At 49.0% G+C, this 24,356-nt stretch overlaps 1 protein-coding gene across 8 annotated transcripts in view; it reads right to left on the bottom strand.

Moving 5' to 3' along the window:
• The window catches only part of ITSN2 (intersectin 2), a 398,370-nt gene that overhangs the window by 295,307 nt on the left and 78,707 nt on the right, over positions 1-24,356 (bottom strand). For 6 of the 8 annotated variants that reach the window (XM_063915271.1, XM_063915270.1, XM_063915272.1 and 3 more), the window contains exon 2: positions 10,044-10,107. The exons of the other annotated variants lie outside the window; for them this stretch is intronic. In XM_063915271.1, coding sequence (XP_063771341.1) covers positions 10,044-10,086 — 43 coding nt within the window. In that variant the 5' untranslated portion in view covers positions 10,087-10,107. The remainder of the gene's footprint in view (positions 1-10,043; positions 10,108-24,356) is intronic. 8 annotated transcript variants of the gene reach the window in all.

The following is a 24,356-nucleotide window of genomic DNA, read 5'->3' as shown; positions in this document are numbered from 1 at the left end:
CCTGCCTCTCCTGTACACCAGATATTACAGCATGTCCTGCCTCACCTGTACCCCAGGCCTTACAGTGTCCTGCCTCTCCTGTATACCAGATATTACAGCATGTCCTGCCTCACCTGTACCCCGGGCCTTACAGTGTCCTGCCTCTCCTGTATACCAGATATTACAGCATGTCCAGCCTCACCTGTACCCCAGGCCTTACAGTGTCCTGCTTCTCCTGTACACCAGATATTACAGCATGTCCTGCCTCACCTGTACCCCGGGCCTTACAGTGTCCTGCCTCACCCGTATACCAGATATTACAGCATGTCCTGCCTCACCTGTACCCCGGGCCTTACAGTGTCCTGCCTCTCCTGTACACCAGATATTATAGCATGTCCTGCCTCACCTGTACCCCAGGCCTTACAGTGTCCTGCCTCTCCTGTATACCAGATATTACAGCATGTGCTGCCTCACCTGTACCCCGGGCCTTACAGTGTCCTGCTTCTCCTGTATACCAGATATTACAGCATGTCCTGCCTCACCTGTACCCCGGGCCTTACAGTGTCCTGCCTCTCCTGTACACCAGATATTACAGCATGTCCTGCCTCACCTGTAGCCCGGGCCTTACAGTGTCCTGCCTCTCCTGTATACCAGATATTACAGCATGTCCTGCCTCACCTGTACCCCAGGCCTTACAGTGTCCTGCCTCTCCTGTACACCAGATATTACAGCATGTCCTGCCTCACCTGTAGCCCGGGCCTTAGAGTCCTGCCTCTCCTGTATACCAGATATTACAGCATGTCCTGCCTCACCTGTACCCCAGGCCTTACAGTGTCCTGCCTCTCCTGTACACCAGATATTACAGCATGTCCTGCCTCACCTGTACCCCGGGTCTTACAGTGTCCTGCCTCTCCTGTACACCAGATATTACAGCATGTCCTGCCTCACCTGTAGCCCGGGCCTTAGTGTCCTGCCTCTCCTGTATACCAGATATTACAGCATGTCCTGCCTCACCTGTACCCCAGGCCTTACAGTGTCCTGCCTCTCCTGTGCACCAGATATTACAGCATGTCCTGCCTCACCTGTACCCCGGGGCCTTACAGTGTCCTGCCTCTCCTGTATACCAGATATTACAGCATGTCCTGCCTCACCTGTACCCCAGGCCTTACAGTGTCCTGCCTCTCCTGTGCACCAGATATTACAGCATGTCCTGCCTCACCTGTACCCCGGGGCCTTACAGTGTCCTGCCTACCAGATATTACAGCATGTCCTGCCTCACCTGTACCCCAGGCCTTACAGTGTCCTGCCTCTCCTGTGCACCAGATATTACAGCATGTCCTGCCTCACCTGTACCCCAGGCCTTACAGTGTCCTGCCTCTCCTGTATACCAGATATTACAGCATGTCCTGCCTCACCTGTACCCCGGGCCTTACAGTGTCCTGCCTCTCCTGTACACCAGATATTACAGCATGTCCTGCCTCACCTGTACCCCGGGCCTTACAGTGTCCTGCCTCACCCGTATACCAGATATTACAGCATGTCCTGCCTCACCTGTACCCCGGGCCTTACAGTGTCCTGCTTCTCCTGTATACCAGATATTACAGCATGTCCTGCCTCACCTGTACCCCAGGCCTTACAGTGTCCTGCCTCTCCTGTATACCAGATATTACAGCATGTCCTGCCTCACCTGTACCCCAGGCCTTACAGTGTCCTGCTTCTCCTGTATACCAGATATTACAGCATGTGCTGCCTCACCTGTACCCCGGGCCTTACAGTGTCCTGCTTCACCTGTATACCAGATATTACAGCATGTCCTGCCTCACCTGTACCCCGGGCCTTACAGTGTCCTGCTTCTCCTGTATACCAGATATTACAGCATGTCCTACCTCACCTGTACTCCAGGCCTTACAGTGTCCTGCCTCTCCTGTACACCAGATATTACAGCATGTCCTGCCTCACCTGTAGCCCGGGCCTTACAGTGTCCTGCCTCTCCTGTATACCAGATATTACAGCATGTCCTGCCTCACCTGTACCCCAGGCCTTACAGTGTCCTGCCTCTCCTGTATACCAGATATTACAGCATGTCCTGCCTCACCTGTACCCCGGGTCTTACAGTGTCCTGCCTCTCCTGTACACCAGATATTACAGCATGTCCTGCCTCACCTGTACCCCGGGTCTTACAGTGTCCTGCCTCTCCTGTACACCAGATATTACAGCATGTCCTGCCTGACCTGTAGCCCGGGCCTTAGTGTCCTGCCTCTCCTGTATACCAGATATTACAGCATGTCCTGCCTCACCTGTACCCCAGGCCTTACAGTGTCCTGCCTCTCCTGTGCACCAGATATTACAGCATGTCCTGCCTCACCTGTACCCCAGGCCTTACAGTGTCCTGCCTCTCCTGTATACCAGATATTACAGCATGTCCTGCCTCACCTGTACCCCGGGCCTTACAGTGTCCTGCCTCTCCTGTACACCAGATATTACAGCATGTCCTGCCTCACCTGTACCCCGGGCCTTAGTGTCCTGCCTCTCCTGTATACCAGATATTACAGCATGTCCTGCCTCACCTGTACCCCGGGCCTTAGTGTCCTGCCTCTCCTGTACACCAGATATTACAGCATGTCCTGCCTCACCTGTACCCCGGGCCTTACAGTGTCCTGCCTCACCCGTATACCAGATATTACAGCATGTCCTGCCTCACCTGTACCCCGGGCCTTACAGTGTCCTGCTTCTCCTGTATACCAGATATTACAGCATGTCCTGCCTCACCTGTACCCCAGGCCTTACAGTGTCCTGCCTCTCCTGTATACCAGATATTACAGCATGTCCTGCCTCACCTGTACCCCAGGCCTTACAGTGTCCTGCTTCTCCTGTATACCAGATATTACAGCATGTGCTGCCTCACCTGTACCCCGTGCCTTACAGTGTCCTGCCTCTCCTGTATACCAGATATTACAGCATGTCCTGCCTCACCTGTACCCCAGGCCTTACAGTGTCCTGCTTCTCCTGTATACCAGATATTACAGCATGTGCTGCCTCACCTGTATACCAGATATTACAGCATGTCCTGCCTCACCTGTAAACCAGGCCTTACAGTGTCCTGCCTCTCCTGTATACCAGATATTACAGCATGTGCTGCCTCACCTGTACCCCAGGCCTTACAGTGTCCTGCCTCTCATGTATACCAGATATTACAGCATGTCCTGCCTCACCTGTAAACCAGGCCTTACAGTGTCCTGCCTCTCCTGTACACCAGATATTACAGCATGTCCTGCCTCACCTGTACCCCAGGCCTTACAGTGTCCTGCCTCTCCTGTATACCAGATATTACAGCATGTCCTGCCTCACCTGTACCCCGGGCCTTACAGTGTCCTGCCTCACCCGTATACCAGATATTACAGCATGTCCTGCCTCACCTGTAAACCAGGCCTTACAGTGTCCTGCCTCACCTGTATACCAGATATTACAGCATGTCCTGCCTCACCTGTACCCCGGGCCTTACAGTGTCCTGCTTCTCCTGTATACCAGATATTACAGCATGTCCTGCCTCACCTGTACCCCAGGCCTTACAGTGTTCTGCCTCTCCTGTATACCAGATATTACAGCATGTCCTGCCTCACCTGTACCCCGGGCCTTACAGTGTCCTGCCTCTCCTGTATACCAGATATTACAGCATGTCCTGCCTCACCTGTACCCCGGGCCTTACAGTGTCCTGCCTCTCCTGTACACCAGATATTACAGCATGTCCTGCCTCACCTGTACCCCAGGCCTTACAGTGTCCTGCATCTCCTGTATACCAGATATTACAGCATGTCCTGCCTCACCTGTACCCCGGGCCTTACAGTGTCCTGCCTCTCCTGTACACCAGATATTACAGCATGTCCTGCCTCACCTGTACCCCGGGCCTTACAGTGTCCTGCTTCTCCTGTATACCAGATATTTCAGCATGTCCTGCCTCACCTGTACCCCGGGCCTTACAGTGTCCTGCCTCTCCTGTACACCAGATATTACAGCATGTCCTGCCTCACCTGTACCCCGGGCCTTACAGTGTCCTGCCTCTCCTGTACACCAGATATTACAGCATGTCCTGCCTCACCTGTACCCCGGGCCTTACAGTGTCATGCCTCTCCTGTACACCAGATATTACAGCATGTCCTGCCTCACCTGTACCCCGGGCCTTACAGTGTCCTGCTTCTCCTGTATACCAGATATTTCAGCATGTCCTGCCTCACCTGTACCCCGGGCCTTACAGTGTTCTGCCTCTCCTGTATACCAGATATTACAGCATGTCCTGCCTCACCTGTACCCCGGGCCTTAGTGTCCTGCCTCACCTGTATACCAGATATTACAGCATGTCCAGCCTCACCTGTACCCCGGGCCTTACAGTGTCCTGCCTCACCTGTATACCAGATATTACAGCATGTCCTGCACCCCGGGCCTTACAGTGTCCTGCCTCACCCGTATACCAGATATTACAGCATGTCCTGCCTCACCTGTACCCCGGGCCTTACAGTGTCCTGCTTCTCCTGTATACCAGATATTACAGCATGTCCTGCCTCACCTGTACCCCAGGCCTTACAGTGTCCTGCCTCTCCTGTATACCAGATATTACAGCATGTCCTGCCTCACCTGTACCCCAGGCCTTACAGTGTCCTGCTTCTCCTGTATACCAGATATTACAGCATGTGCTGCCTCACCTGTACCCCGGGCCTTACAGTGTCCTGCTTCTCCTGTATACCAGATATTACAGCATGTCCTGCCTCACCTGTACCCCGGGCCTTACAGTGTCCTGCTTCTCCTGTATACCAGATATTACAGCATGTCCTACCTCACCTGTACTCCAGGCCTTACAGTGTCCTGCCTCTCCTGTACACCAGATATTACAGCATGTCCTGCCTCACCTGTAGCCCGGGCCTTACAGTGTCCTGCCTCTCCTGTATACCAGATATTACAGCATGTCCTGCCTCACCTGTACCCCAGGCCTTACAGTGTCCTGCCTCTCCTGTATACCAGATATTACAGCATGTCCTGCCTCACCTGTACCCCGGGTCTTACAGTGTCCTGCCTCTCCTGTACACCAGATATTACAGCATGTCCTGCCTCACCTGTACCCCGGGTCTTACAGTGTCCTGCCTCTCCTGTACACCAGATATTACAGCATGTCCTGCCTGACCTGTAGCCCGGGCCTTAGTGTCCTGCCTCTCCTGTATACCAGATATTACAGCATGTCCTGCCTCACCTGTACCCCAGGCCTTACAGTGTCCTGCCTCTCCTGTGCACCAGATATTACAGCATGTCCTGCCTCACCTGTACCCCAGGCCTTACAGTGTCCTGCCTCTCCTGTATACCAGATATTACAGCATGTCCTGCCTCACCTGTACCCCGGGCCTTACAGTGTCCTGCCTCTCCTGTACACCAGATATTACAGCATGTCCTGCCTCACCTGTACCCCGGGCCTTACAGTGTCCTGCCTCTCCTGTATACCAGATATTACAGCATGTCCTGCCTCACCTGTACCCCAGGCCTTACAGTGTCCTGCCTCTCCTGTGCACCAGATATTACAGCATGTCCTGCCTCACCTGTACCCCAGGCCTTACAGTGTCCTGCCTCTCCTGTATACCAGATATTACAGCATGTCCTGCCTCACCTGTACCCCGGGCCTTAGTGTCCTGCCTCTCCTGTACACCAGATATTACAGCATGTCCTGCCTCACCTGTACCCCGGGCCTTACAGTGTCCTGCCTCACCCGTATACCAGATATTACAGCATGTCCTGCCTCACCTGTACCCCGGGCCTTACAGTGTCCTGCTTCTCCTGTATACCAGATATTACAGCATGTCCTGCCTCACCTGTACCCCCAGGCCTTACAGTGTCCTGCCTCTCCTGTATACCAGATATTACAGCATGTCCTGCCTCACCTGTACCCCAGGCCTTACAGTGTCCTGCTTCTCCTGTATACCAGATATTACAGCATGTGCTGCCTCACCTGTACCCCGTGCCTTACAGTGTCCTGCCTCTCCTGTATACCAGATATTACAGCATGTCCTGCCTCACCTGTACCCCAGGCCTTACAGTGTCCTGCTTCTCCTGTATACCAGATATTACAGCATGTGCTGCCTCACCTGTATACCAGATATTACAGCATGTCCTGCCTCACCTGTAAACCAGGCCTTACAGTGTCCTGCCTCTCCTGTATACCAGATACTACAGCATGTGCTGCCTCACCTGTACCCCAGGCCTTACAGTGTCCTGCCTCTCATGTATACCAGATATTACAGCATGTCCTGCCTCACCTGTAAACCAGGCCTTACAGTGTCCTGCCTCTCCTGTACACCAGATATTACAGCATGTCCTGCCTCACCTGTACCCCAGGCCTTACAGTGTCCTGCCTCTCCTGTATACCAGATATTACAGCATGTCCTGCCTCACCTGTACCCCGGGCCTTACAGTGTCCTGCCTCACCCGTATACCAGATATTACAGCATGTCCTGCCTCACCTGTAAACCAGGCCTTACAGTGTCCTGCCTCACCTGTATACCAGATATTACAGCATGTCCTGCCTCACCTGTACCCCGGGCCTTACAGTGTCCTGCTTCTCCTGTATACCAGATATTACAGCATGTCCTGCCTCACCTGTACCCCAGGCCTTACAGTGTTCTGCCTCTCCTGTATACCAGATATTACAGCATGTCCTGCCTCACCTGTACCCCGGGCCTTACAGTGTCCTGCCTCTCCTGTATACCAGATATTACAGCATGTCCTGCCTCACCTGTACCCCGGGCCTTACAGTGTCCTGCCTCTCCTGTACACCAGATATTACAGCATGTCCTGCCTCACCTGTACCCCAGGCCTTACAGTGTCCTGCATCTCCTGTATACCAGATATTACAGCATGTCCTGCCTCACCTGTACCCCGGGCCTTACAGTGTCCTGCCTCTCCTGTACACCAGATATTACAGCATGTCCTGCCTCACCTGTACCCCGGGCCTTACAGTGTCCTGCTTCTCCTGTATACCAGATATTTCAGCATGTCCTGCCTCACCTGTACCCCGGGCCTTACAGTGTCCTGCCTCTCCTGTACACCAGATATTACAGCATGTCCTGCCTCACCTGTACCCCGGGCCTTACAGTGTCCTGCCTCTCCTGTACACCAGATATTACAGCATGTCCTGCCTCACCTGTACCCCAGGCCTTACAGTGTCCTGCTTCTCCTGTATACCAGATATTTCAGCATGTCCTGCCTCACCTGTACCCCAGGCCTTACAGTGTCCTGCCTCTCCTGTACACCAGATATTACAGCATGTCCTGCCTCACCTGTACCCCGGGCCTTACAGTGTCCTGCTTCTCCTGTATACCAGATATTACAGCATGTCCTGCCTCACCTGTACCCCGGGCCTTACAGTGTCATGCCTCTCCTGTACACCAGATATTACAGCATGTCCTGCCTCACCTGTACCCCGGGCCTTACAGTGTCCTGCTTCTCCTGTATACCAGATATTTCAGCATGTCCTGCCTCACCTGTACCCCGGGCCTTACAGTGTTCTGCCTCTCCTGTATACCAGATATTACAGCATGTCCTGCCTCACCTGTACCCCGGGCCTTAGTGTCCTGCCTCACCTGTATACCAGATATTACAGCATGTCCTGCCTCACCTGTACCCCGGGCCTTACAGTGTCCTGCCTCACCTGTATACCAGATATTACAGCATGTCCTGCACCCCGGGCCTTACAGTGTTCTGCCTCTCCTGTATACCAGATATTACAGCATGTCCTGCCTCACCTGTACCCCGGGCCTTACAGTGTTCTGCCTCTCCTGTATACCAGATATTACAGCATGTCCTGCCTCACCAATACCCCAGGCCTTACAGTGTTCACTGTACTGCAGACCTCTAAAACATCTTGTGCCGTACTTGGTAGAAAGTTTAGTACAATATGAAAGTATTTTACATAGAATAGAACTGCTGCATAGAGCAACACTGGGATACTAGATTTAGGATTAAACAGCAGTCATACATCCCTAATCTGTATAGCACAGAGACCAATCACTACATTCACCAAGAACTATAATGCCCTTCTCCGTATGTAACAAAGGAGAAGCTGTCAACAGCACATCAAGTAATACTTCACGTAGAACTTAATGAATTTACAGTCTCAGTGGGAACTGCATTTCATTCCACTGAACAAATGAATTGCACAGAATACAGATATCAGGACTCTGCCCCTTTAGCTCACTGTCACGTCCTCCTGCCAGAAAAGTGCTCTGTGTCTGATACAAACACATACTGCAAATCTCTCTAAATAAACCAACACGGGCACAAAGCCAACACACAGGCATTAAGTGGCTGAGCCATGAAGCCAGGCATGAAAATATCATCAACAGCAAGTAGGTAGAATTATATTGTCAGCAAAACCAATGGTCATGCAGGATGGCTTCATCTAAAGCATAACAAGGAACGTATACATTCCTTATACAGTAGTTTGGTAGCTGTATACAGTGTAAATGTGAATTAGCATTTATCTACATCACAGTCCCGAAACACATATGTAATTCTCCATACTTTGTCTGGGCAATTCCTTACAGGATAGGAGTGACAAGATATTTACAGGGAATTGCTTTTTCCTTAGCCAGTGTTTCGCATGATTGCTATGTGGGTGTGCCTATGCAAATCACACATGCATTTTTAGTTGTGCGCCTGTATTCCATCCGTAGTAACACAGCATATTATGCCTAATACTAAATGTGGGCCGCAGTGACCAGCAGCACGGGGAATAGATGGAAAGCTGGCATCAACTCTGGCACCTACAAGGAACTTCATTTAAGCAAGAACACACAATTATCACTGGAAATTTTTTTTAAAATAAAGACTTAAAAAGAGAACCTAAATGCTAATTATATAAGAAACAGTCATTACTTTTCATTAAGTTAACTTTTAACGTATCGTATTTCCTTCCTTCAGGATAGCGCCCTCCCTACTGGCAGCATTGTCAAATAAGAGCTAGGAGACATTAATGGTACATTGCCAGGTTACCTTAGCTATGGTCACCTTTACACAAAAGTAGACTGGAAAGAAAATCAATTAAGTTAAACCTACGTTCTAATAATAAATAACTGTTTTACTATTACTGCAGATGACAGATTCATACAGGTTGAGTATCCCATATCCAAATATTGTGAAATACGGAATTTATTGAGCGAGAGTGAGATAGTGAAATCTTTGTTTTCTGATGGCTCAATGTACACAAACTTTGTTTAATACACAAAGTTATTAAAAATATTGGCTAAAATGACCTTCAGGCTGTGTGTATAAGGTGTATATGAAACATAAATTCATTCTGTGCTTAGACTTAGGTCCCATCGCCATAATATTTCATTATGTTATGCAATTATTCCAAAATACGGAAAAATCCCATATCCAAAATACTTCTGGTCCCAAGCATTTTGGATATCGGAGACTGAACATGTATTAGGAAATAAACAGAAAACTCCAAAGAAAGGGGGGAAATAAGATAACAGCTATTGATGCAGCTGATTGGATGAAGCAAGCAGGAGTTGTCCAATCAAGCATGGTGGTCTGAGAGCAATATTCTTTCTAGCGCTCTCCTTTAAATTCCAATAGTCATAACGGTATATCTGCGCAGCACAGGATTAGTACATACATACAGAGGTAAATGTCTAGCTAAGCAAGTCTACATAATTAGAAGTTTTTAGGTTTGTGACAAATAGACATCCGTGTGTTTGTGAATCATTGACACTCTATAACAGGGCTGGCCAAACCGGTCCTTGAGATCTACCAACAGTTAATGTTTTCCAGGCCTCCTGGAGACCTGTAGAATTGTCAGTTAGGAATGAATGCAGCACATCTTAATTAATGACTACACCTGTGCACTAGCTAGGTGGTCTGGAAAATGTGAACTGTTGGTAGATCTCGAGGACTGGTTTGGCCAGCCCTGCTCTATAACTATACCCAACTGAAGCAGGAATAACATAACACTGTAGCACGCCGTTACATACATAATTTGGGACATGAGACAGATAACAGAGAAATGTGGGTAAAGATTTGCTCACCATTCAGGGCCGTGGGAAAGTGAGGCATGGTGTTCCGCAGCATGTCTCGTTAGCTCCGGGCCATCTGCAAACACAACACACAAACAGGGTCTTGTTAATAATGCAGCCGGGCAGACAGAGGAGCACGGGCCCTGCTGTGCACAGAGAATGCTGCTTCCTAATGACCCACTCTCCCTACAGGAAGACAATGACAGGACTGCCGCTGTCCGCTCATTCTGTGGGTGAAGGGGTCTGGGAGAGGTCACTCGGTGCATTGGATGGTAGACACTACATGTACAGAGCTGGGGCTGGCAGGATTACATTCTGTGCACACTCATTGCTGCTTTCCAGATCTCTGCACTGTACCAATGAAGATACCTGTACCTCAGGGGTATCCGGATTCTGGGTCGACAGTGAAAATGTCAACACTAGAAATAGAATGACATGCAAAAAGGTCGACATGAGTTTTTAAAAAAAAAACCTTTTTTTTTTTAACTTTTTCATACTTTACGATCCGCGTGGACTACGATTGGGGGTATCAGTTTGGATGGTCAACACTGACATGGTCGACACACGAAAGGTCGACACATGGAAAGATCGACATGAGTTTTCATATTTTTTTCCTTTTGTGGAACTTATCCATACTTTACGATCCACGTGGACTACGACTGGGAACGGTAATCTGTGCCGAGCACAGCGGTAGTGGAGCGAGGGGACGCAGTGCAGTAATTGGGGTTCCGGTCACAGAAAACAAAGCCAAAAAAAGCACACAAAAAAAGCTCATGTCGACCTTTTCATGTGTCGACCATTTTCATGTGTCGACCATTTGTCCACGTCGACCATGCCAATGTCGACCAATAGCAGTCGACCGAATGACTGACTGTCGACCATAACATGGTCGACCATTCATACCGGAACCCGACTGGTAACAGTAACCTGTGCTGAGCGCAGCAGTATCGGAGCGAGGCACTGTGCCCGATGCATGGTGAGCGAAGCGAGCCACACGGTGCACTAATTGGGGTTCCCGGTCACTTTACGAAGAAAACACCACCAAAAAAAAATAAGATTTTACTTACCGGTAAATCTATTTCTCGTAGTCCGTAGAAGATGCTGGGGACTCCGTAAGGACCATGGGGATAGACTGGCTCCGCAGAAGACATGGGCACTTTAAGAAAGAATTTGGATACTGGTGTGCACTGGCTCCTCCCTCTATGCCCCTCCTCCAGACCTCAGTTAGAGAAACTGTGCCCGGAAGAGATGGACAGTACAAGGAAAGGATTTTGTTAATCCAAGGGCAAGATTCATACCAGCCCACACCAATAACACCGTATAACTTGTGATATACTACCCAGTTAACAGTATGAAAACAACATACATCAGTGCAAGACCGATGCAACTATAACGTAACCCTTATTGAGGCAATAACTATATACATGTATTGCAGAGAGTCCGCACTTGGGACGGGCGCCCAGCATCCTCTACGGACTACGAGAAATAGATTTACCGGTAAGTAAAATCTTATTTTCTATAACGTCCTAGTGGATGCTGGGGACTCCGTAAGGACCATGGGGATTATACCAAAGCTCCCAAACGGGCGGGAGAGTGCGGATGACTCTGCAGCACCGATTGAGCAAACATGAGGTCCTCCTCAGCCAGGGTATCAAACTTGTAGAACTTTGCAAACGTGTTTGAACCCGACCAAATAGCAGCTCGACACAGCTGTAGTGCCGAGACCACTCGGGCAGCCGCCCAGGAAGAGCCCACCTTCCTCGTGGAATGGGCCTTAACTGATTTTGGCAGCGGCAATCCAGCCGCAGAATGAGTCTGCTGAATCGTGTTACAGATCCAGCGAGCAATAGTTTGCTTTGAAGCATGGGCACCAATCTTGTTGAATGCATACAGGACAAACAGTGCTTCCGTTTTCCTGACTCTAGCCGTTCTGGCCACGAGAAATTTTCAAAGCCCTGACCACATCAAGTAACTCAGAATCCTCCAAGTCACGTGTAGCCACAGGCACCACAATAGGTTGGTTCATATGAAAAAATTATACCACTTTCGGCAGAAATTGCGAACGGGTCCGCAATTCTGCTCTATCCATATGGAAAACCAGATAGGGGCTTTTATGTGACAAAGCCGCTAATTCTGACACACGTCTAGCCGAAGCCAAGGCTAATAACATGACCACCTTCAACGTGAGATATTTTAACTCCGCCGTTTTTAGTGGTTCAAACCAGTTTGACTTTAGGAAACTTAACACCACGTTAAGATCCCAAGGTGCCACCGGAGGCACAAAATGAGGCTGAATACGCAGCACTCCTTATACAAACGTCTGAACTTCTGGTAGAGAAGCCAACTCTTTTTGAAAGAAAATGGATAGGGCCGAAATCTGAACCTTAATGGAGCCTAAGTTTTAGGCCCAAATTCACTCGTTTGTAGGAAGTGAAGGAAACGGCCCAGATGGAATTCTTCCGTAGGAGCATTCCTGGCCTCACACCAAGAAACATATTTCCGCCATATACAGTGATAATGTTAAGATGTCACGTCCTTCCTAGCCTTTATCAGCGTAGGAATGACCTCATCCGGAATGCCTTTTTCCGCTAGGATCCGGCGTTCAACCGCCATGCCGTCAAACGCAGCCGCGGTAAGTCTTGGAACAGACATAGGCCCTGTTGCAAAAGGTCCTGCCTTAGAGGAAGAGGCCACGGATTTTCTGTAAGCATTTCCTGCAGATCCGGATACCAGATCCTTCGTGGCCAATCTGGAACAATGAGGATTGTTCTCACTCCTCCTTTTTCTTATTATTCTCAACCCTTGGGTATGAGAGGAAGTGGAGGAAATACATAGACTAACTGGAACACCCACGGTGTCACTAGGGCGTCTACCACTACTGCCTGAGGGTCTCTTGACCAGGCGCAATAACTCTGCAGCTTTTTGTTGAGGCGGGACGCCATCCTGTCTATCTGTGGCAGTCCCCACCGAACTGCAATCTGTTCGAAGACTTCCTGATGAAGTCTCCACTCTCCAGGACGTATGTCTGGTGAGGAAGTCTGCTTCCCAGTTGTTCACTTCCGGAATGAACACTGTTGACAGTGCTCTTACATGATTCTCCGGCCAACGAAGAATTCAGGTGGCTTTCGCCATCGCCACTCTGCTCCTTGTGCCGCCTTGGCGGTTTACATGAGCTACTGCGGTGACGTTGTCTGACTGGATCAGAACCGGTTGGTCACGAAGAAAGGTCTCCGCTTGACGTAGGGCGTTGTATATGGCCCTTAGTTCCAATATGCTGATGTGAAGACAAGTCTCTTGACTTGACTAAAGACCTTGGAAATTTCTTCCCTGTGTGACTGCTCCCCAGCCTCGGAGGCTAGCGTCCGTGGTCACCAGGATCTAGTCCTGAATGCCGAATCTGCGGCCCTCTAGAAGGTGAGCACTCTGCAGCCACCACAGGAGAGATACCCTGGCCCTGGGGGATAGGGTGATCAACTGATGAATCTGTAGACGTGACCCGGACCACTTGTCCAGTAGGTCCCATTGGAAAGTCCTCGCATGGAACCTGCTGAAGGGAATGTTTTTCCCAGGACTCGAGTGCAGTGATGCACTGACACCTGTCTTGGTTTCAATAGGTCCCTGACTAGAGTCATGAGTTCCTGGGCCTTCTCTATCTGAAGGTAAACCCAATTCTGGTCTGTATCCAGAATCATACCCAAGAAGGGCAGACGAGTTATAGGAACCAACTGTGACCTCGGGAAATTGAGAATCCAGCCGTGTTGCTGTGACACCTTCAGCGAAAGTGACACGCTGTTCAACAACTGCTCTTTTGATCTCGCCCTTATTAGGAGATCATCCAAGTATGGGACAACTGTGACTCCTTGCTTGCGTAGGAGCACCATTATTTCCGCCAATTACCCTGAAATTGGTAATGACAATCCTGTACCGCAATTGTCAGGTACGCCTGATGGGGTGGATAAATGGGAACATGAAGGTATGCAGCCTTTATGTTTAGATACACCATCAAATCCCCCCCTTCCAGGCTGGCGATGATCGCTATGGGCGATTCCACTTTAAATTTGAACCTTTTCCCGTATAGGTTCAGAGATTTTAATTTTAAAAATAGGTCTGACCGAACCGTACGGTTTTGGGACTACAGCCAAGGTTGACTCATATCGCCTTCCTTGTTGCAGGAGGGGAACCTTGAGCACCACCTGTTGGAGATACAATGTGTGAATTGTATTTAATATTATCTGCAGTTCTGGGGGAGAAGCCGGTAGGTCCGATAAGGAAAAACCGGCGAGGAGGCACCTTTCGAATTCCTGCTTGTAACCCTGAGAAACAATTTTTTATTGCCCCGGGAACCACCTGTGAGTGAACTCAAATGTGGTTGAAGAGTCGAAGACGTGCTCCCACTGGGGCGGACTCCCTTAGCGGAGCTCCAGCGTCATGCGTTGGATGTAGTAGAGGCCGGGGAGGACTTCTGTTCCTGGGAACTAGCTGCGCCCTGTACACTTACCTCTGGTAAGAAAGGACGCTCCTCGTACTTTCTTGTTATTCTGCAACCGAAAGGACTGCATTTGAGAATGTCGTGCTTTCTTAGGCTGTGAGGGAATATAAGGCAAAAGATCAGAATTACCAGCTATAGCTGTGGAGACCAGGTCCGAGAGCCCTTCTCCACACAATTCCTCAGCCTTGTAAGGTAAACCTTCCATATGCCTCTTTTAGTCGGCATCACCTGTCCATTGCATGTTCCACAGGACACTTCTAGCAGAAATCGACATAGCGTTGACTCTAGAACCCAGTAGACTAATGTCTCTTTGGGCATGTTTTATATATATATATATATATATATATATATATATATATATATATATATATATATATATTTACACATATACATATACTAGGGTCAATAACATGGTATCCTTATCTAGGGTTTCAGTCTCCGCTGATAAGGTATCTGTCCACGCTGCTACAGCGCTATAAACCCATGCCGACACAATCGCCGGTCTGAGTAGTGTACCAGAATGTGTGTAAATGGACTTCAAAGTACTTTTACTGCAAGCTATCTGCAGGATCCCTGAGGATAGCTGTTAAGTCAGCACTACCTTTTGGGTAAACGTGACAAAGCTTTGTCCACCCTAGGGGGAGATTCCCATCGTATCCTGGCCCTAGTAGGGAAAGGATACTCCCTGAGAATTCTTTTTGGGAAGCTGCAGCTTCTTGTCTGGAGATTCCCGCTCTTTTTCTTCATGAGAGGAGGGAAATTTACCTCCGCTTTCTTCCCCTTAAACATGTGTACCCTCGTGTCAGGGACAGATGAGTCATCAGTGATATGCAAAACATCTTTTATTACAATAATCATATATTGAATACTTTTCTGCCAGTTTTGGCTGTAACTTTGCATTATCGTAGTCGACACTGGAGTCAGACTCCGTGTCGATATCAGTGTCTATTATTTTGGATAGTGAGCATTGTGAGCTACGACATAGGGACAGATCTGTGTAGATTCACTGTCTGTTCTCTAATCTTTTGTGCAATAAATTTACCTCGGCACTTTATTTCACATATCCAATCAGGTGTCGGCGTTGTCAACGGAGACACCACTCACACACACACATTTGCTCCATCTCCTCCTTAGGAGAGCCTTTTACCTCAGACATGTCGACACACACGTACCGACACACCACACACTCAGGGAATGCTCATCTGAAGATAATTCCCCCACAAGGCTCTTTGGAGAGACAGAGAGAGAGTATGCCAGCACACACCCCAGCGCTATATGACCCAGGAAAAAACACAGCAATTTAATGTTTACCCAGTCTGCGCCGAATTATGTGCCCCCCCTCTTCTTTAAAACCCTCTCTTCTACCGTGGTATAAGCAGGGGAGAGTCCGGGGAGCTTCCTCTCAGCGGTGCTGTGGAGAAAAACATGGCGCTGGTGAGTGCTGAGGGAGAAGCCCCGCCCCCGAGACAGCGGGCTTCTGTCCCGCTAAAAGTGTAAAATTGGCGGGGGCTCATGCATATATACAGTGTCCAGCTGTATATATGCTCCTTTTGCCAAATAAGAGGTTTATATTGCTGCCCAGGGCGCCCCCCCCCCCTGCGCCCTGCACCCTTACCGGAGTATGTGAGGTGTGTGGGAGCAATGGCGCACAGCTGCAGTGCTGTGCGTTACCTCAGTGAAGATCATGAAGTCTTCTGCCGCCTCTGAAGTCTTCTTTTCTTCTCATACTCACCCGGCTTCTATCTTCCGGCTCTGCGAGGGGGACGGCGGCGCGGCTCCGGGACGGACGGCGAGGGTGAGATCCTGCGTACCAATTCCTCTGGAGCTAATGGTGTCCAGTAGCCTAAGAAGCAGGACCTAGCTTCAGAGAGTAGGGCTGCTTCTCTCCCCTCAGTCCCACGATGCAGGGAGTCTGTTGCCAGCAGAGCTCCCTGAAAATAAAAAACCTAACAAAATACTTTCTATCAGTAAACTCAGGAGAGCTCACTGAAAAGCACCCAGCTCGTCTGGGCACAGTATCAAACTGAGGTCTGGAGGAGGGGCATAGAGGGAGGAGCCAGTGCACACCAGGAACTAAATTCTTTCTTAAAGTGCCCAAGTCTCCTGCGGAGCCCGTCTATCCCCATGGTCCTTACGGGGTCCCCAGCATCCTCTAGGACGTTAGAGAAAAAAAACATGAAAAACTCATGTCGACCTTTGTTCATGTCGACCTATTCACTGTAGACCAATAGTTGTCGACCTAATGGGTGTTGACCTAAACACTGTCAACCCTGAGTCCCATACCCACCTTAGGTCACACAGATGGTTAATGGGTCACTCGGAATACAAATTACATGCAAATAGCTACAGGGAAAGCTTTTTAAGAGGCTGAAATGTTGTAACTGTAAACCTGAATGATCCAATGTATCAGGTGTCAGGAGTTCAACAAATATTGGGATTTAGCAAGTCTACTAAGCTGGGTACACATTATGAGAATTTGTCACAACTAGACCGATTCAGAGCGACCAAAACGATCCTGAAAACAGCCAATACACAACGTACACACTACACAATCATCACTGAGTTCCATACAATCCTGTCTATTCAGATACGGTGTCTCCGTACATTATACACTAGACACCGGGCCAAGGTCCGTACACACTGCACTTCTGAACGATACCAAACTGACAAAGCACGTGCAGCACCCGCTGTATCGGTAACCAATCAGACAGGTTTTAGGACAGACCATCGGGCCCTGGTGCAGCGCACACACACTACACAATTATCAGGCTAAAATCCCAGTATCCGACAGGTCAGCCCAGGCATTGTATAGTGTGAACACAGCGTAACTTCCTTTCCTGATGAAGTGTGTTCTTGTATGCTGTGGTTCTTATGGAAAATGCATATACTGTGTGAGATAATAGCAGGACTCAAAACATCATTCAAAACTCATCAGCAAACTTGCAAAATATCATGTGTAATTCTCAGTATTTATTTTTACTGTATATGTATTGAGAACTGTATAGCACCACTTCTGCTGTTCTGTATGCTGGGTGTAATTCTCAGTATTTATACTGTATATGTATGGAGAACTGTATAGCACCACTTCTGCTGTTCTGTATGCTGGGTGTAATTCTCAGTATTTATTCTTACTGTATATGTATGGAGAACTGTATAGCACTACTTCTGCTGTTCTGTATGCTGGGTGTAATTCTCAGTATATATTCTCACTGTATATGTATGAAGGAACTGTGTAGCACCACTTCTCCTGTTCTGTATGCTGGGTGTAATTCTCAGTATTTATACTGTATATGTATGGAGAACTGTATAGCACCACTTCTCCTGTTCTGTATGCTGGGTGTAATTCTCAGTATTTATACTGTATATGTATGGAGAACTGTATAGCACCACTTCTCCTGTTCTGTATGCTGGGTGTAATTCTCAGTATTTATACTGTATATGTATGGAGAACTGTATAGCACCACTTCTCCTGTTCTGTATGCTGGGTGTAATTCTCATTGTGTTCTCTTTCTGCATTTGTACATAACTGGGCATTACACTGATTTTATACACTATATTTACGCTGTATACGGTAACGTAAAACAATTGAGTATAATAAAAAAAGGCTATTTACATATACATAGTAGTATGTATATAAATCCATATTATACTTATGTATATGAGATCTATATCTTAATGTTAACAATGATATCAGATGCACACACCCGCAGGTGCAGTCAGCAGTGATGAGGAACAGGCCAGAGCGTTGCAGGAGATAATTACAGAAACATTCCTGAGTCACTCCTAGGACTCGCTATGGGAGAGTTACCTCCACACATCTCCACAAGCTCCAAGGCTAGCATGAAAGTAGCAAAGTCTGACACTACCTAACATCTTATGGGCCCTACACACTGACAGATCCGCCGCTGAGCTGCCCGGCGGCGGATACGGCTGACGGGCGAGCGGGCGGCGGGGGGGGGGGGGGGGGGCAGTGAAGTTTCTTAACTCCCCCCGTCACACTGCTCCGTAGAAGTGCAGGCAAATATGGACGAGATCGTCCATATTGGCCTGCATGCACAGCAGACGGAGCACCAGTGATGAACGAGCGCGGGGCCGCACATCGTTCATCGCTGTTGCCTCCACACTGTACGATATGAACGTTTTCTCGTTCATTAATGAACGAGATCGTTCATATCTTGCAGTCAGATCGCCCAGTGTGTAGGGCCTATTACTCTATCCAGTAACCTCCTCCTGCTCCCTGTACAGCCAACATGTGATTTATAGTACACAGGGGCTCATTTATCAATGGGTTTTAGCTATTTAAAACTTGTTGCATATGATAAATAATGCTGCAGCCAATCAGCTCCCAACGGTTGTTATTGAAACATAACAGTCAGGAGCTGATTGGCTGGAGCACCAATTATCATACACAGCAAGTTTTAAATAGTTAAAAGTCACTGATAAATGAGCGCCATAGTACGCTGCTGTAACACATCGCAGAGAGCGGCAGGATATCCCTCATCATACCTGGAAGCATTATAAAACAGATTCGCGATCAAACCCTGTTACACAGTTTAGCTATTTGTCAGTTAAACAGAATAAAAAGAAGATTTTAAACCTACCAGTAAATCTTTTTCTCCTAGTCCGTAGAGGATGCTGGGGACTCCGTAAGGACCATGGGGTATAGACGGGCTCCGCAGGAGACATGGGCACTATAAAGAACTTTTAGTATGGGTGTGCACTGGCTCCTCCCTCTATGCCCCTCCTCCAGAAATCAGTTAGAGAAACTGTGCCCAGAGGAGATGGACAATATGAGAAAAGGATTTTGTTAATCTAAGGGCAAGATTCATACCAGCCCACACCAACCACACCGTATAACCTGGAATATACGCAACCAGTTAACAGTATGAACAAAAAACAGTATCAGTCAAAGACCGATCCCAACTGTAACATAACCCTTATGTAAGCAACAACTATATACAAGTATTGCAGAAGTAGTCCGCACTGGGACGGGCGCCCAGCATCCTCTACGGACTAGGAGAAAAAGATTTACCGGTAGGTTTAAAATCTTATTTTCTCTTACGTCCTAGAGGATGCTGGGGACTCGGTAAGGACCATGGGGTTTATACCAAAGCTCCAAACCGGGCGGGAGTGTGGATGACTCTGCAGCACCGACTGAGCAAACGCGAGGTCCTCCTCAGCCAGGGTATCAAACTTGTAGAATTTTGCAAAAGTGTTTGAACCCGACCAAGTAGCTGCTCGGCAAAGCTGTAACGCCGAGACGCCTCGGGCAGCCGCCCAAGAAGAGCCCACCTTCCTAGTGGAATGGGCCTTTACCGAATCTGGTAACGGCAATCCAGACGTAGAATGAGCCTGCTGAATCGTGGTAAAGATCCAGCGAGCAATAGTCTGCTTAGATGCAGGAGCGCCAACCTTGTTGGCTGCATACAGGACAAACAGAGCCTCTGTTTTCCTAACCCTAGCCGTCCTGGCTACATACATTTTTAAGGCCCTGACTACATCCAGGGACTTGGAGTCCTCCAAGTCACCCGTAGCCACAGGTACCACAATAGGTTGGTTCATATGAAATGAAGAAACCACCTTAGGCAAAAATTGAGGATGAGTCCTCAACTGAGCTCTATCCACATGGAAAATCAAATAGGGACTCTTGTGAGACAAGGCCGCCAATTCGGACACCCGCCTTGCAGATGCCAAGGCCAATAACATGACCACCTTCCAAGTCAGAAATTTTAATTCCACCGTTTGAAGAGGTTCAAACCAGTGAGATTTTAGGAACCTTAACACCACGTTAAGGTCCCAAGGTGCCACCGGGGGCACAAAAGGAGGCTGGATGTGCAGCACTCCCTTCACAAAAGTCTGGACTTCTGGGAGAGAAGCCAATTCCTTCTGAAAGAATATAGATAGGGCCGAAATCTGTACCTTAATGGAGCCTAACTTCAGGCCCATATCCACTCCTGTCTGTAGAAAGTGGAGAAAACGGCCCAGATGGAAATCTTCCGTAGTAGCATTCTTGGCTTCACACCAAGATACATACTTCCTCCAGATACGGTGATAATGTTTCGCCGTCACCTCCTTCCTAGCCTTTATCAGAGTAGGGATGACTTCCTCCGGAATACTTCTCCCAGCTAGGATTCGGTGTTCAACCGCCATGCCGTCAAACGTAGCCGCGGTAAGTCTTGGAATACGCAGGGCCCCTGCTGCAACAGGTCCTGCCTGAGAGGAAGAGGCCACGGATCTTCTGTGATCATTTCCTGAAGATTCGAATACCAGGCCCTTTGAGGCCAATCTGGAACAATGGGTATTGTCTGTACTCTTTTTCGTCTTATGATTCTCAATATTTTTGAGATGAGAGGAAGAGGAGGGAACACATAGACCGACTGAAACACCCATGGTGTCACTAGGGCATCTACCGCCTGAGGGTCCCTTGACCTGGCACAATACCTCCGAAGATTCTTGTTGAGGCGTGACGCCATCATGTCTATTTGAGGAAGTCCCCAATGACTTGCAATCGTTGCAAAGACTTCTTGATGAAGACCCCACTCTCCTGGATGGAGATCGTGTCTGCTGAGGAAGTCTGCTTCCCAGTTGTCCACTCCCGGTATGAAAACCGCTGACAGAACGCTTACGTGATTTTCTGCCCAGCGAAGAATCCTGGTGGCTTCCGCCATTGCCACTCTGCTCATTGTTCCGCCTTGGCGGTTTATATGAGCCACGGCTGTGACGTTGTCGGATTGAATCAGCACCGGTAGGTCGCGAAGAAGATTCTCCGCTTGTCGTAGGCCGTTGTATATGGCCCTCAATTCCAGCACGTTGATGTGTAGACAAGCCTCCTGGCTTGACCATAGTCCCTGAAAATTTCTTCCTTGTGTGACTGCTCCCCAGCCTCGGAGGCTCGCGTCCGTGGTTAACAGAACCCAGTACTGAATGCCGAACCTGCGACCCTCTAGAAGGTGAGCACTCTGCAGCCACCACAGGAGAGACACCCTGGCCCTGGGGGACAGGCTTATCTTTTGATGTATTTGTAGATGAGACCCTGACCACTTGTCCAGAAGGTCCCACTGAAATGTCCTCGCATGGAACCTGCCGAAGGGGATGGCCTCGTAGGTTGCTATCATTTTCCCCAGAACTCGAGTGCATTGATGAACAGACAATCTTTTTGGTTTTAGCAGGTCTCTGACCATGTTCTGGATATCCTGGGCTTTTTCCATTGGGAGAAAAACCCTCTTCTGTTCAGTGTCCAGAATCATGCCTAGGAATGATAGTCGAGTCGTGGGAACCAACTGTGACTTTGGCAGATTGAGAATCCAACCGTGCTGTTGTAGCACTCTCAGGGAGAGCGACACGCTCTTTAGCAATTGATCTCTCGATCTCGCTTTTATTAGGAGATCGTCCAAGTACGAGATAATTGTGACTCCTCGCCTGCGCAGGAGCACCATCATCTCCGCCATCACCTTGGTGAAAATCCTCGGTGCCGTGGAAAGCCCAAACGGCAACGTCTGAAACTGGTAATGACAGTCCTGTACAGCGAATCTCAGGTACTCCTGATGAGGAGGATATATGGGGACATGAAGGTAGGCATCCTTCACGTCCAGTGATACCATAAAATCCCCCCCTTCCAGGCTGGAGATCACTGCCCGGAGCGATTCCATCTTGAATTTGAACTTTTTCAAGTACAGGTTTAGGGATTTTAGATTCAAAATGGGTCTGACCGAACCATCCGGCTTCGGGACCACGAACAGGGTTGAATAGTACCCTTTCCCCTGTTGGACCAGGGGAACCTTGACAATCACTTGCTGTTGACACAGCTTTTGAATTGCAGCCAATACTACTTCCCTCTCTGGGGGGAGAAGCTGGCAAGGCCGACTTGAAAAATCGGCGAGAGGGCACCTCTTCGAATTCCAGTTTGTAGCCTTGGGATACAATTTCCATCGCCCAAGGATCCACTTCTGAAAGAACCCAGACCTGGCTGAAGAGTCGAAGACGTGCCCCCACCGGTGCGGACTCCCTCGGTGGAGCCCCAGCATCATGCGGTGGATTTAGCAGAAGCCCGGGAGGACTTCTGCTCCTGGGAACTAGCTGAAGCAGGCGTTCTCTTTCCTCTACCCTTACCTCTGGCGAGGAAGGAGGAGCTCCGACCTCTTCTGGACTTATGCGACCGAAAGGACTGCATCTGATATTGTGGAAATTTCTTTTGCTGTGGGGGAACAAAAGGCAAAAAAGTAGATTTACCCGCGGTAGCTGTGGAAACCAGGTCCGCGAGACCATCCCCAAATAAAACTTCACCTTTGTAAGGTAAAACCTCAATATGCTTCTTTGAGTCGGCATCACCCGTCCATTGGTGGGTCCACAGGGCTCGTCTAGCAGAAATAGCGTTGGCTCTTGAACCTAGCAGCCCAACGTCTCTCTGAGCGTCTCTCATATATAAGACTGCGTCTTTAATGTGACTTAAGATCAATAAAATGGTATCCCTGTCTAGGGTATCAAGGTCAGCTGACAAGGTATCTGTCCAAGCTGCTACTGCGCTACATACCCATGTCGATGCAATTGCCGGTCTGAGTAAAGCACCTGTATGCGTATAGATAGATTTTAAGACAGTCTACTGTCTGCGATCAGCAGGATCCTTGAGGGCTGCCGTGTCTGGAGACGGTAGCGCCACCTTCTTGGACAGATGCGTTAAAGCCTTGTCCACCCTGGGCGAAGATTCCCACCGTACCCTGTCCTGTGCAGGGAAAGGGTACGCCCTAAGAATCCTCTTGGGAATCTGCAGTTTTTTGTCTGGAGTTTCCCAAGCTTTTTTAAATAACTCGTTCAGCTCATGAGATGGGGGAAAGGTAACCTCAGGTCTCTTTTCCTTATACATGCGCACCCTCGTGTCAGGGACAGAGGGGTCCTCAGTGATATGCAAAACATTGTTTATTGCAATAATCATATAATGAATACTTTTGGCCACCCCTGGGTGTAACCTCGCCTCATCATAGTCGACACTGGAGTCAGAATCCGTGTCGGTATCAGTGTCTGCTATTTGGGATATGGGACGTTTCTGAGACCCAGAAGGGCCCGGTGACCCAGTCAAAGCTGTGGATTGATTCCCTGCTTTTTCCCTGGACTCTGCTTTGTCCAATCTCTTATGTAATAAGGTCACATTTGCATTTGCCGACAGAGACACCACAATCATCTGCTCCACCTCCTCCTTAGATGAGCCTTCCGCTTCAGACATGCCGACACACGCGTACCGACACCCCCACACACACAGGGATATATCTATAAGGGGATAGTTCCCCAACAAGGCCCTTTGGAGAGACAGAGAGAGAGTATGCCAGCACACACCCAGCGCCAACTGACACTGGAAACAAATTCCCAGATATAGCGCTTTTATATATAATAACCGTGTAATACATACAACCGCGCCATACAAGTGCCCCACCCCTCTTTTTTTGCCCTCTGTCACCGTGTTCAGCAGGGGAGAGTCCGGGGAGCCAGCGTCTCTGCAGTGCTCTGTGGAGAAAATGGCGCTGGTTAGTGCTGAGGGACCAAGCTCCGCTCCCTCCAGCGGCGGGCTTCGGTCCCGCTCAATTTTATAAAAACTGGCGGGGGTTTTATCCACTAACTGCCTCCGCAGCCTATATCAATATAAATGCCAGCCTAGAGGTTTATATTGCTGCCCAGGGCGCCCCCCCTGCGCCCTTCACCCAACAGTGCCTGCCAGTGTGTGTAGTGTGTGGGAGCAATGGCGCGCAGCGTTACCGCTGCACTCTTACCTCAGGGAAGATCTGAAGTCTTCTGCCGCCTTGATGTCTTCTTTATACTCACTCGGCTTCTATCTTCCGGCTCTGTGA

Source organism: Pseudophryne corroboree, chromosome 4 (assembly GCF_028390025.1).
Source record: "Pseudophryne corroboree isolate aPseCor3 chromosome 4, aPseCor3.hap2, whole genome shotgun sequence".
NCBI classification, from domain to species: Eukaryota; Metazoa; Chordata; class Amphibia; order Anura; family Myobatrachidae; genus Pseudophryne; species Pseudophryne corroboree.
Note: the sequence above shows the minus strand (reverse complement) of the source record. Positions and strands in the feature narration are given on the sequence as shown.